Raw genomic sequence first — 14471 nt, forward strand, 5'->3', positions numbered from 1 at the left:
GGTTAACATGATCGAATTAACAGATCGTAGTGCTTGTCGTACAGCGCTAGTATGTGCAGACGGCGAGAGAGAAAACGTACTTGTGCGATGAGTTGCTTGAACTCCGTAATGGTTTGGTTCAGGTATGCCCTGACGCTGACGGGAGCGCCGATGGTCTCGCTCTTCAGATCCACCACGTGGACCTTCACCATCACCTCTGAGGAGTTATATACACCACCGGTCAAAAGTTTGGAGACGCCTGACTGAAATCTCTCATGATTGTTAAAAACCTTTTGATCTGAAGGTGTATGATTAAATGTTTGAAATCAGTGTTGTAGACAAAAATATAATCATGCTAACATTCATTTCTTTCATTAGAAAACTAACATTTGATTTTCAAAATAAATAAATAAATAAATAAATTTTTAACGGATGACTAGGAACAAAATATTCTGAAAAGCAGCTGATAAGTGTCGAGCGTAGGTGGGAACTACTTTAATACTGTCTAAAAAGCATCTCAGCAGGATTCCACAAGAAATCGGTTGAGAAAATCCCAAGAATACATTTCTGGAAATTCTACTTGCTAAAATTTGTAATAATTTTGACACAATCTTATGTGCACTTTATAGAAGTCATAATTCAATTAACATGCTTAACTTATTATAAATTTATTTATTTATTTATTTATTTTAAAGACTTGGCAAATTTGATCATTTCAGAAATGACTCCAAAAAACGATTAGTTAGTGAATCGTGGTACCTCCAGGTTTATAAGGCTGGAACACTTGGTCGGGTCGACGGGTCTCTAGTAGCAAATCGAACATGTAGGAGGATTTAACCCCGCCAAGAAGCAGCCCCATGGGCATGTCCTCCTCCCCCTCATATGAGCGCTCCAGATATTCATGAAATTCATCGTACTTCACCAAGCGACAGCAGTCCAGAGGAACTACGCCCTCAAGCTCCATCAGCTAGTAGGACAAAGCAAACAGACACAAATGACCATGTTCACTAGCAGTAAACAGATGCCATGTCAGCATCTGTAGCAAAAAAACAGACAAATAAAACAAAATAAAACCCAAACCAAAGGAAAATACAGCAGTTACGATTATATAAGATGCTTTACATTTACATAAGATGAAATATCCTAAAACCTTACTAAGCACAACCTTAAGTGAGCTAACAACATAAAATAATGTTGTCTACTTCCATTAAAAGCAGAACAGTCCACTAAAATATGTTTAATGGAAAGCGGGGACTTGCAGAACACACATCGGAGTCGGGTCTTCTGATTGCGCGTGTAGTGTATCATATATACAGTGTAGCACGGTGGTGGTAGCATTACACACAACAGCCTATATACAGCAGTCACTAATAAGCGTGGCCTAGATTTACCTTGTACGCTATTTCTGTGGCCTCTCGGAGTGTTTTGTCCTTGTGAACCTCCAGCTTGTTCTCCATCATCATCATCATCTTGACAGGATGCATGCAGAACAGCTTGATCTATACAAATGTGGGCAGGGGAAAAAAAAGAAAGAAAAAAAAAAGGATGGTATGAGCATTCAGCTGGAGAAGCTATGGAAGCATGAGGTTGCGGTAAAGTTTAAGAGGAACACGCGGTACTTTGCAGGTGTTGCGCTCGATCTCTCGTTGTCTTTTCTCCTGCTCCTCGGACTCTCGCTCCCTCTGAACGAGACGCTTTATGTGCTCTGGGAAGTCTTCAGCGTCGAGATACTCTGCACACAGAGGTGACCTTTTTTTATTCCCAAAACCAGCAAAATAATTCAGCAGTGTAAAGTGTATTATGAAAATACTGAAAAAAAAAATTTGATTTTTAAAAGCAAAGAAAGAAAAAAGAAAAACATCTCACAAAAATTAGATTAGAAAAAGTACAAGAGTAACTTCAGAACTTCTCTTACTTGCATTCCTTGAGGAATCTTTCAGTCTATATATGAGCATGTATGCGTTTGTGGAGCTGTTGGAATACAAAATATTAATTAGGGGATTATTTCCAGTCAGAAAAGCCAATGATGTAAGAACGTCCTTACTTAGACAACTCTACGGCATCTTAAAAACCGCAGGCGCATGATAGAGGGGTAGCAGTAAATGGGGCTTTGTTCACGCTTACATAAAGAGTCTGTTGTATTTATCTCAGTGTGACGCCATTTAGTTGTTTAATGGCTGAAGTTCATGGTGATTATGTTTGTTTTAAGACAGGACTGTGTGCGTGCGCTTTTCCCTTTTACGCCCCACCGTCAAAACGGCTCCCAGAGGCAGACGTGTAAAATAAATAAATAAATAAATAAAAATAGAAGTAAGGGTTTTGTTTTTTTACCTGGCAAAGGCACTGGAGTAATAGCCTCTGCTCCCTGAGGAACCACCGTACGTCTTTCTGATGTCATCCTGTGTGATCTACAGCAAAAAAAAACAAAAACAAAAAAAAAACAGCATCTTTAGAAAATAGATATTACACTGAAAAGCAATTCATCTTTAAATATAGAAACAATAATAATCTGTTTAAATATGAAAGCTGAAGAACCTTGCTGACGTGCTGGTCGTTGAAGCTGTACCACTGGCCATCGCTAAAGGACTTGATGCAGGCGTAGTAGTGTCCACCTGCGGCACTCCCAGAATGCACCATTACCGAGAACAGTTCATAGGTCAGTGAGCTCTGCAAAGGAACATAATGGGATGTTGTGAAAAAGAAATAATCCTCTGCGACGATTATTTTCCTGTAACAGCACGTAACGTATTAACGAATGACATCATAGCTTTTATTTGTTCATAGTTACCTTTAACGTTTACAGTCAAATAAATATACATGATCCATTATGCAGACATGTAAGGGTTAAGAACGGAGGTACCTTTGGCTTAAGCACCCTCTCGGCAGCACTGGTACTGTCCAGGCAGATGCCCTCGTCAACACCATCATCCGTGGAGAAGTCGTTGCTCATCTGGTCACTGTGGCAACTGCCTTCGTTCTCCGCCCCACTGTCAGTGCAGCTCTCTGTCTGAGGGGATTTCTGGAATTTGCATGTGTGGTAAATCAAAGAGGAATAATACAAGTCACCATCGTCAGTCACGAACAGGTCTAACTATTCAGAAACTAATCGAGATTTGTTGACTACAGCAATCTAGGGAGGCTGTTTTTTTACCTCGTCCTCGAGGTCAATAAAGGGGCTCATGTCGAGCTCCTCGGGGAAGGTCATGCGGTCGTTGAGCTTGATTCGGTGCATAGTGGTGTAGTCAAAGTCAAAACGTTTCAGCTGCAACGTCAGCAGGTAGGGAAAGTGCAGAAACCGCAGACCCTGAAGAAACCAGACACAGAGAGAAGCAAAAATACGATAGGAACTCATTACAGAGACAGAGAGAACAATAACAACACTAATCTGCTCTGCTCCTGCTCACCTTGCGTGCATCGCATTTCTTCTTGCAGCGCTCGCAGAAATACTGGTTGGGCCCGTCCAAAGTTTCAGGCTGGATGAAGGCCTGCAGTGCTTCCTCCTGTTACAGGCATCAGAACACAAAGGAGACATTAATACTTCAGATTCATTGTTATTAATTTACAGTAATCTTTTATCATCAATGATATTCATTCAAGGTATGACACAACAGAGTTGAGGGACTTATGCAATGCACTGTATTAGAGGTCAACCAATTGATCGGTTTTGCTGATTAATTAGCACCGATAACTGGAACTACTGGTTACTGGCTATAAGTCCACACCTATGGATGATCGCGACTGAGAAGGGTCCGCTGTCGTTATACTGTACAAGAGCGGCATCTAGAGGCGAAATAAAAACTATGACAAATTTTGTTGTGTTATTTGAAGATTTTTATTTTGAATGTCCCCATTTTTATTTGGAGTGATACTTTATATTTTTATACTTTACTTTAGTGATAGTTAATATATATTAATATTTATATAATTATTTCATTTAAAAACGTAACATGCATTTTCATGGTACAGTCAGTACGGTTTATGTAATAAAAGTTCAGCAATATTTTACTTTGAGTGTTATGTTTTCATTCAGTATCAATTTTAAAAGCTACGAGTCTATTAATCGGTTAATGGCAGGTACAGCCCGACTTAGTTACCGATACACTAATCGGTTGACCTCTACGCTACATATATCCAACTGGATGTTATTTGTGATTCAGCCACACAAAACTTCGACTACATAATGTCCCTGTTGGAAATTTAACTACTTGCGTATAAATTTGATACACTGTTCAATTTTCATATTTCATTGGAAATGAAAACATGAAAAACGGTCAATGAGCCAAAATGGTTGAAACCACCTACAGTAGCTTACTAAATATATGCGAATTTATTCAATTAATGAACTTAAGGTTGCTTTTGATTAGCCCTAGTGACAACTGTTGGGAGAGAGAGAGAGAAATTTGCTGTACTGTACACACACGTATGGTACAACACCAAACAACTGACAGGTTGAACAGAGACATACCACGCTGCCAAAGGCCTGGCTGGCTCCGAAAGGCCTGATGACCAACGGGATATCCAGGTATGTATCGATCCTCCAGCTTTCGTTGCCGCACTCCAGACAGCGCACATAGTCCTTCAGTTTTCCCTGGTACAGCTGATTTATAAGGTCAGCCTGAGGAGTCAGAACACAGTTATTCAGTACTTGAAACATACAACATTACACTCAAAAGCCTCAATATAATTATATGCAAAAGGCATATCAAATGACAATGCTTTGGCAATAACCCCAGTTTCTGCTACATCATTTAATATAAAAATAAAATAGGTGCACCTTAAACAAAGCATCCTAAACCCTGAGCAGTGACAGATCATTCACCTCTTTATTTAGTACGTTACTTCCAGTCTACATGAGTGAACAAGAACACAGTGAAAACCCTGAGAGTCAGACACGTCTTCAAAACGCTGCACGGATCACGAGGTCATGTTTATACAAGCAACTTCCAAAGTACTAACCCGCAGACTTTCGTGTTACACTGGGTTCTTTGTTCAGACCCTAGTGGATTACTGGCATATCAGATAAAGGTGCAGGAGCTGTAGCACGTACCTGCTCTGTCTGTTTCCACTTCTGCTCCAAGGCGTCGAACATGACCCGACAAAGCTCCTGGACGTCGTGCTGTTGCCAGGCTGCACAACATACAAACATGCACACACAAACAAATGTAGAATACTTTCACAGCACTCTAGTAGTCTGGCTGCACTGCCTCTGATCATCTATATAGGCTACAACGCCAGGCCATGTTTAAATGTTAAACCTCCTGGAGTTTGGTTTATTACACTTTCAGCTCTATTATTTCCACAGACATGGCTTGATACAGAACAGCAATTAAATTAGGAAACTTAAATCTTTTTTTTTTTTTTTTTTTTAAACTCATTAACTGCTCACTCTCCAATGATTCTAATACAAATGCCATATTAAAGGCAGGTGCACTTGGACTGTAATCCTGTTATAGCCTATGGAGTAAATACTCAGACAGTGCTAGTATTAACACAAACCCTTCCTTTTCACAATGGCAAGCAACAAAGTGACCGGCAGAGGTTTATTTTCTGTGCGTGCGCATGTAGAGCTGCAATTTCAATGACATTTGAATTGAAACTCGCAGTTCCATGCAAATCAGTTACGCCACGGTAAATCCAAATAAATGGCTCGAATTAAACCAGCTGTAAGGCGCACGTGGTGCAGTGTTTCTTCAGTTCTTCACTTGCAATTTTACTTCCTGCCTGCAATTAGTTCCCATTTACTGTTTGGCATGCAAAAAACAAACAAAAAAACTTAACTGCTTTATCTTATGTTGTCATATAGGACAACTCATAAAATTTGTATAGAGATTTTGGTATATATTTATAAAAAAAAATAATTCCCTCCAAGTGTATTATTATGCAGGGATATAAATCGTACGCCAATACTAGAAGAGTACAATGCAATTAGCAATACTAAGAATCAAGTTGAAATTATTAAATCTACAGCAGCACAAGGTTTTAATGTGTAAAGTAAATATAACAGTGTATGTGAAATGAGAATTTCAACAAAAAAGGATCAAATACGGGGCGCTCCAAACGTTTGCCTGGCAGTGTGGATATTAATGAGGCTGTCAGTAATGCAAGACACTTTCATGGAAGAATTACTAAGCCTTGTAGAGCAGTGCTGAGAGGAGCTCACCTTCACTGCTGTCCCAGCCAAAGCTGCGCGTCACGTCTGTGGTCTCTATGGATCGTTTCTTGCTGGTCTGCAGTAGCACAAACAGCCTCTGCAGCTGGTAGGGGATGCTAGTGACAGGACCTTCCTCGGACTCCTCAAACTCCCAACTGAAAGGGGAAACGAGACCTCGGTTTAATCCCGTTAGCTGCTTTTCAACTTTATGATCTTGTGCGGATGATGAAGTGTTTTGTACTTACTTGTAGAGAGCATTTCTAAACTCTGGCGTCATGAACAGCGTCTGCAGTAAACTGTTCAGGTAGCAAGTCATGGCCTGGTTGACCAAACCCACATATCCTACGTGGAAAGGTTTTTTAAAAAAAAAAAAAAAATTTAAAAAAGCAGAAACGACAAATTAGACTGACAAAAACTATGAACGGTAAAGGTGGACTGATTTATCATTTTTTTGCCAATTACTTAACACCGATATACAATTTCTGGAGCTACTGGTTATCTGCAAAAATCCACACAGGTAGTTTTTCCCGGTTGCATCCATTGTGGGAGCGGCTGAGATGGGTCTGCCCTTAAACAGTACAAAAGCGGCCTCTAGAGGGTAAATTAACTTTATTGCTATTTGAAGTGTTTTTTGATTTATTTTGGAGGTCTCTTTTTATTTGTTATTTGGAGTGTTACTGTTTAGTTCAGTGTGGATCTATATCTTATTTACTTTATATATCTATCAGTATTTATATATGTATTTTCATTTTAAAAAGTAGAGTAAATTTTCATGGGACAGTCAGTACTGTTTAGTTTTGTAATAAAGATCAGCAATATTTTACCAGCAGGTACTGCCCAACTTTTATACCTAGGTATAAAATAAATCATTCATACATACATACATACATACATACATACCACACGCCTTATACGGAGTTAGATTATACCGATAGCTCGGTATACCACCTCCTTGCTGCAACTAAAAATATAAAATAGATTACCTGTCTCAGACTTGTTGAGAATGGAGGAGTAGGAGTAGCTGGGGCTGCTGTAGTCACTGCTACAGCCCACCGTACCATCACGGGACAAGGGACCGATGAAGCGGTCCTGAGAACTGTCGTCCAGCCCGCTGCTGTCCGCCGTGCCGGACTCATCCTGTACACACATCACACAAAGCAAGGGATTTATATATATATTTATAAAAAAAAATAATTTTAAAAAAAAGGGTTTTAATAAAATTTAAAACTTAAGGAAGATTGTTGCAAATAATTGCTGTGCAGCCTTTAGCGGACTCTACTTTAATGATTTAGCTCAGCCAATGTAAAAACACTGTTCCCTAGACACAGTGCGACCGTTGCAGACAGCATGTGGTGGCAGGTGTTCCAGAGGCAGCTGTCCCACAGCTAAATGTTCCTTGGACGCTGCACTAGCTGGAAATTCCTTTTCAGGAAATGCTCAACACACACTTCAGCATAGCGCCTCGCTGCCGTTTCAGTACAGGTAAAGCACTTCAAAAGCAATTATCGTTATTTATAAAATGTCTAGTAGTCTCAATTTAAAAAAACAAAACAAAACAAAAAAAAAACAACCTTTAATCATATCAAGCACACGAATAACTAGTCTAGAAAAAAAAAAAACATGCACAGTTTAAGGGACCAGACTAGGTGAGAAAAATGTTTTACCGATATTAAAGATGTGAGCACACTTACATACGAGTGAGGGACAGACTACCAGAAGTGTAATGTTGCACAAAGTTTATACAGTGCATTCATATTCATATGATATGGTGGTGTCTTGATACAAAACATTTTATACAAAACAGCATGCTCAGGAGAAGCTTTTTTTTTTTAAAACCCCCAGCAAGTTTAAATGCTCACATACTATAAGCAGAATTTTAGGAGGAATGACCTCCTAAAATTCCCAGTTGGTGAAGGGTTAAAAGGCCATCTCCAATCAACGGGAAAGTCACATTCCACAGTGAGAAGGATCTTCAGCAAATTTTCCCAAGGAGTGGGTTTCCCCAGCAAATTCATTTTCATTCTCAGCGATAGAAAGGGGCGATAGAAAGGGGCGATAGAAAGGGGCGTCCCCCCGCACCCCCCTTGCTTCTGAATGCCATGCACATTTCACTTTCGCTTTCAGTAATTAGCAGCAATTGCTTGAATGGTGGGTTCGTTATTACTCTTAATGTAATACACAACAACTACAAAACAGTACAATGACAAACTCGCTTATATTAAAACACAGAACTTCTGAAACCAAACCTTGCGCCAGTCTTGTCAGTCAGCTCGCCTCACTCTCGCTAAATGAGTCTGACTCCTGATCTGTGCTATGACTGACTCATTCGGCTCATGTTGAATCGAGCAGACACATTCAGTTATTCATTTAAGCGTCTGTTCTCTAACTGAACTAAATGAATTTTATTACTATAAAAAGAAAAAAAACGACAATGGGGCGGTGTCGCAGTGGGCAAGGTGTGTAGCCCCGACTCCGGGAACACGGGCTATCGCAGCAATGCTGCAACAAACCCAAAAACATGTTCGTAAATTCAGACACACATCACCGATGTTCAATAAGGACATACCTTTTCCATTTTGAGTTAACAGTGACTGATTTCTGATTTTGTTCTTGCATTTTCACACTTTTGCTGTTTTTTGTTGTTGTTCAGTTGTTTGTTAATGTGTTCTGCGCTTACACGTCACCTTCTGAATCCCACCCGAACTAAACTACTCAAATCAACCAATAATGCATTCTGGCTATTCGTACAAACTATTTTTGAAGGAATTGGCATGTGGAACAGTGTCTAAAACGAACTAAAGGCAGAATAGTGCAGTGCATGGTGTATCAAGTGGGGGAAAAAATGCTATTCAAGCCTTGATGTGTATTTGTGTGTGATGCAAGAGCAGAATGGTTAATGGTCTGCACTTATATAGCACTTTTATCCAAAGCGCTTTACACTGTGTCTCATTCACCCATTCACACACCAATGGTAGCAGAGCTGCCATGCAAGGCGCTAACTTGCCATCGGGAGCAACTTGGGGTTCAGTGTCTTGCGCAGGGACACTTCAGCATGTGGAGTCACGTGGGCTGGGAATCGAACCGCCAACCCTACGATTAGTGGACAACCCGCTCTACCACCTGAGCCACAGCCGCCACCGCAGAATAACTCCTAGCCAAAATGTTAGCCAAAGACTCTGAAGTCAACACCAATATCTTTAAGACGTGGACTAGGGCTCCACAGTATCGAACTAAATGGCAGGTCACAATTTGGCTGTAAATTAACGACAGCAACAACATTTGCATCTTGTTACATCAATTTCCTGGAAACCAAACCATGAGACAGCACATCGGAGCTTTCACTTGCTCTGTGGGTGAACTAATGAATTGTATGTGTCCAGCCCTGTGTTAACTGGTTGCCTGTGACAGGGCTAGAAAGGGAAGCCGTGGTCAAAATCTATGGTGAGCTTTCGTACAGAAGCTGTGGAACATTTGATGGCTAATGATCTAGGATTCACCATGAACACACACCATGATATAAGCAACCTCCCATGCTGCATTTAACTTTTAAACTGTGTCTGATGCCTGCTGCTCATAGAAATGGCTGCTTTATCTTTCCCCGCTGTTGGTCAGAGGGCTGAAATGTTGCACGGCTGTTATGCTTTTACTGATTAGGAAAACATCTGTTGGAGGAGATAACCCACTTATTGGCCCAGGCACCAGTGAAGCATGCTAATTACACACTGATAACGGCGGAGTTCTAGCTCTGCCCGTCTACCCACTCACAGAAGCTATCTGAGGCTGCTCGCCATCCTTGTCCATGAGTTGAAGGAAGTTCCTCTTCCCCGGCTCGAACCCAGACTCCACCAGAGACATCTCACTGGCCTGGTCCAGAGGAGCCTGTGAAGACCGACACAGAAAAAGAAAAGCAGAAAAGAAGGATGATGGAGCTTCATTCTAAAATGTATGAAGTACCAAGAGGAAGGATATGAAGTAAAACTGACCTTTCTAATGCGGCACAGAAACAGAACCCCCCCCTCAAAAAAAAAAAAAAGAATGTGTTTACATGCACACAGGTAATCCAATAATGAGAAAAACCCTGGTCTACAGGAGTCACTCAAAATCAGATGTCCCTACCAACTGCACTTCTGGGATTAAGGAAGTGATGAAGCCAGGAGCGCGTAACGCATATTTTTGTCGTAGAATAGACTAAAGAAGACAGTTTTACCCGTTTCACCCAAGGACTTCCACTACAGGTTTAACACACCACATAAACACAAGGCATCCTGGACAACATGCTGACCATGTGCAACATATAAGAAGTGTTCTTTTGTTGTTGTTTAATTATGCATCAATTAATGATTTCCAAATGGGTCACAGTTTACTACATTTATTCAACAATACAAAAAGTTTTTATTTATCTATGTGTGTTTTGGCGGGGTTTTTTTTTTTTTTTTTTTAAATTCAGCATTTGGTTTTCAGTCCAGAACACTGGGGAATTTGATATTGACCAAAAACAGTAAAACAGTTTAAAACAGTAAAGTCATTTTAGTCGCTGAATATCACTATACGTAAAACGCACTTTTAATCTAGCAGGTCACATTTCTTTCGAGACTGATGAAAGCACAACTAAAGCAAGCTGTTTAACGCGAGCAAGATTAAAAAGGTATAAATCCAAGAACGGCGTTAATCTGATTTGAGATCAAGTCGCACGCCGTTTACATGATCACTCGTTTAATATGGTAATGGACATCAGATAATGATTAGATTATTAAAACACACTCAATGTGACTTATAACAAGGCGTACATTTATGACTCCACTTAAAGTCCCCATGAAACCAAAACTGTCTAAAGATTTTTTGGCTTTTTGTATCAATATGTTAACCTTACAATTATCTATAAGCTAGTGTGCTCCAAAACAATGACAAAATTCGCATTTAGAAGACATGCATTCAGAATTTAGTCTTCCTCTACCAACGACACGGATCAACAATTTTGATGACATCATTCTGCACTTCAGCTCCTCATCAGATTTTCTGTCCAATCGAATGCTCTCTAGAAACTCAAGCTGCCGTTGTCGAGCGAGAGAAATCATATCAGCAAGCATGGGTCGAAAATGTGTCTTAGGCTGTTCGAAGCTGTGTGTTTTCTTCGGTTTCCCGATTGTAAGTAGGTTAAGAAGGAACTGGCTTGAATTCATTCACTGTGAAGCAGGTATTTGTGCCAGCTCACGGCTCTGTGACAGTACTAATGGTCAAGTACGGCTTAGCCCAGGCTGTGAGGTAAACTATTGGTTATTTAAAAGGGGCGGAGCCACTCGATACATCCTGCCCTGACCTCCTGTTTCAAGGCCTACAATTTTTGTCCGATCTTTTCAAGGGTGCTAATACTTCTGGAGTTGATGCACATAAGTTTAGTTGGGTTTTTTTTTTTTTATTATTATAAAAACACGTACATATTAGACTAGAAGCTCCACAGCCTTGTTAATACTACAAAGATTGTAGCATGACTGCACAACTAGTCATTCTGCATCTTTTTTACACACACACACACACACACACACACACACACACACACAGGTGCAGTCAAAATTATTCAACCCCCTTTGCAAATCAGATTCACTGCCAAAATTTTTGCAGTGGGGGGTTGAATAATTTTGACTGCAACTTCTTCACACACACACACACACACACACACACACACACACACACACACACAGGGCTTCACAGTTTCAGCAGATTAATGACTAATGTGCCTGCAAATATTTAATATTCAATGCTCCACTATCCCCCTGGGCATTCACAGACCTCTTTGTGTAAGGATTAACATAATACGTCTCTGCCAGATCCTGTACTATGAGCCTTTTAGAATTAGAGAGAAAGAAATTGCATATTTTCTTCCTGTTTTATTTAGCCAAAGATGGAAGACAGCTGTACCATGATGTTGCATGTTTGGATAAACTTTGGACGCTGCATTACATAGCTATTTAAAGGTGCTGTTGGCACAAACACGGGGTTTAATCCAGTGACCTACTCAGAGATCCGACGCCGACCCTGGCACCTGTGCTCCGGGTCAGCTGCAGGATTAGCGTCCCAACCCAGCTGAAGAATACTCAGGCTATCCGTCACTGGCCAAAATACTATTATACAAAGTAATACCACTATAATCGTAAGGAATTTGAAGGATACAGTGTACGCTCCCTACCCGGGATGCTGCAGAGTCCCCAGTGTTAAAGTCCCCAGTAGCAGCGTGTTGAATATTACATTACATAACCAGTTATTGGCTCATGCCTAATCACTAATTCATGATGCAAGATATATTAGGTTACAGATGAAAAAGAAAGAAGAGGAGGAGATGCTGACCAAATCCACCACGTTGGCCCATGCCAGCTCAAAGGTGCCATTCACGTAGCCGGCTTTGTGAGCGACGTCTTCGTAGAGCTTCAGGAGGGTGGTGGAAGCCGGGAGGTTGAGCGTCAGTCTCTCGTTGACGGTCTTGGCGTTGGTGGTGTCCTGGACAATACACAGCACTCGGGGTTCCTCGGCAGCGTTCTCGATCTGCACCACACACACACACGCACACACACACACACACTTGCTTCAACTCTTCAGGCATAGCTCTTCCACAACAAAATACTACTGTGTAGAGCGGTGCCTGGTACCAGGTAACCCAGTTTCCAAATATTATTCCAAGCCGATACAACAAAAAAAAAACAAAACAACAGCATCCTGCAGTCTTAAGTAGCTGAGGTTCCATGAACATTACAAGCAACGTAAAAATGTAAAAAAAAAAAAATATTACTAATAAAAACCCTAGTGTACATCGGTCATTTCTCAATGCTCATGCTGCGGCGTGTCTGTGGATGTGTTCACACCATGTCGGAATTACTGTAATTGCTAGACAACCCGGATGCTCGACTCGGAGCTCGGACTCGGGTTTAAACGAATCTGTGCAAGGCGATGCTGATGAAAACTGCAAAATGACATTAAACTGTATAGTCAATTATAACAAGATAACTACATTTTACTGCTGAATCCGCCACCGATTTGAGAGTTTCCGCATGAAGTCACAGCGCACAGGTGGTGCAAGGCGGAGCTCTCAGTAAACTCCTAGTTTACAAGTCGTAAATACCAGTACTACGGGGATGCGAACGCTTTTTACGAGTCGGAATCTTGTGATTACGACGTGCCGTGAACGCAGCTTGCGTGAGGGCGGCTGACCTGAGAATTGACGAAGGTCGTCGATAGTAATAAGCGCAAGGTGCCGTGAACATGCAAACTGCTGCACTGGAGAGTAAAGGTGGACCGATTGGTTGGTTTTGCAGATTAATTGGCACTGAGGTCCTATTGCTGGAACTATCGATTACCTACAAAAATCCACACCAATAGTTCTTCCCAGGTGCGTCCGTTGCGGGAGCGGCTGAGAAGGGTCTGCTGTCATTATACAGTACGAGAGCGGCCTCTAGAGGCGAAATTTAAAAAAATAGCACTGATGCCTCTTGGTTTTTGTGAGATTCCTCAGACGCGGGATTTAAAACATCGACAGTGAAAAGAAGTTAACTGGAGTGTTACTTTCTGGTTCAGTTTGGATGTATACATTTTATTTACTTCAATATTTATTAATAGTATATGGTTAATATACATTCATTTATTTCAATTTAAAAATATGGTACAAGAACTACTGTTTATTGTTGTAATAACGTTCAGCAATATTTTACTCCAAGTGTTATGCTTTCAGTCAGTACCAATATTAAAAACTATTGGTTATTGGCAGGTACCACACCCTACTTAGTCATCGGTATCTGTAAAATCCAATAAAAATCGGTCGACCTCTACTTGAGAGCACTTCACTTCGGCGAGCACTGAAACGAACGCTTTCACTCCCCTCACTCACAACTCGAGCTAATTAAAGCAAATCAGCCAGGGTATAAACTGCTTAACAGAAATAATCTGTCAACCTTTATTTTATTAGTATTCTGACAATGTGTTTAATTTAAAATGGTATGTTTTCACACCATCTTTTACAGCAATTTGCTTTCATTATTATTACTGGTATGTAAACACAAGGGAAAAGTTAAACCAGGTAAAGTAAATAAAACATGGCCTTCGTCCACATCGTAGTCTGCATTGGTGTCCGCATTGGCCTCCACACACCCATCCGGTTTAACCAGTAATTTTAAACATGGTAACATTAATAGGATTATTCAGTTATCGACACCGAGCGTGCTGCGATGACATATGGCGATTTTTGGTCAGATGCCACTGAGCAGGTTCCCTGGATTTAGCCATCATTATTATACTAATAATGAAAGTGGAACAACACTGATTACGCAACTCGGTACAGATATGACCTACAGTAGCC

General features: G+C 40.7%; 1 protein-coding gene across 2 annotated transcripts in view; it reads right to left on the bottom strand.

Annotated features, from left to right (window-relative positions):
* usp47 (ubiquitin specific peptidase 47) overlaps positions 1-14471 on the bottom strand; it is a 32111-nt gene that overhangs the window by 9544 nt on the left and 8096 nt on the right. For both annotated transcript variants that reach the window (XM_047157957.2, XM_017478564.3), the window contains 17 exons: positions 12473-12667; positions 9896-10009; positions 7114-7267; positions 6376-6472; positions 6140-6285; positions 5027-5106; positions 4445-4594; positions 3384-3479; positions 3131-3283; positions 2840-2998; positions 2515-2646; positions 2311-2387; positions 1895-1950; positions 1599-1711; positions 1371-1478; positions 739-946; positions 81-196 (listed from right to left, as the gene is read on the bottom strand). In XM_047157957.2, the coding sequence (XP_047013913.1) occupies positions 81-196; positions 739-946; positions 1371-1478; positions 1599-1711; positions 1895-1950; positions 2311-2387; positions 2515-2646; positions 2840-2998; positions 3131-3283; positions 3384-3479; positions 4445-4594; positions 5027-5106; positions 6140-6285; positions 6376-6472; positions 7114-7267; positions 9896-10009; positions 12473-12667 (2154 nt within the window). The remainder of the gene's footprint in view (positions 1-80; positions 197-738; positions 947-1370; positions 1479-1598; positions 1712-1894; positions 1951-2310; positions 2388-2514; positions 2647-2839; positions 2999-3130; positions 3284-3383; positions 3480-4444; positions 4595-5026; positions 5107-6139; positions 6286-6375; positions 6473-7113; positions 7268-9895; positions 10010-12472; positions 12668-14471) is intronic.

This window comes from Ictalurus punctatus, chromosome 10 (genome assembly GCF_001660625.3).
Source record: "Ictalurus punctatus breed USDA103 chromosome 10, Coco_2.0, whole genome shotgun sequence".
Lineage (NCBI taxonomy): Eukaryota > Metazoa > Chordata > Actinopteri > Siluriformes > Ictaluridae > Ictalurus > Ictalurus punctatus.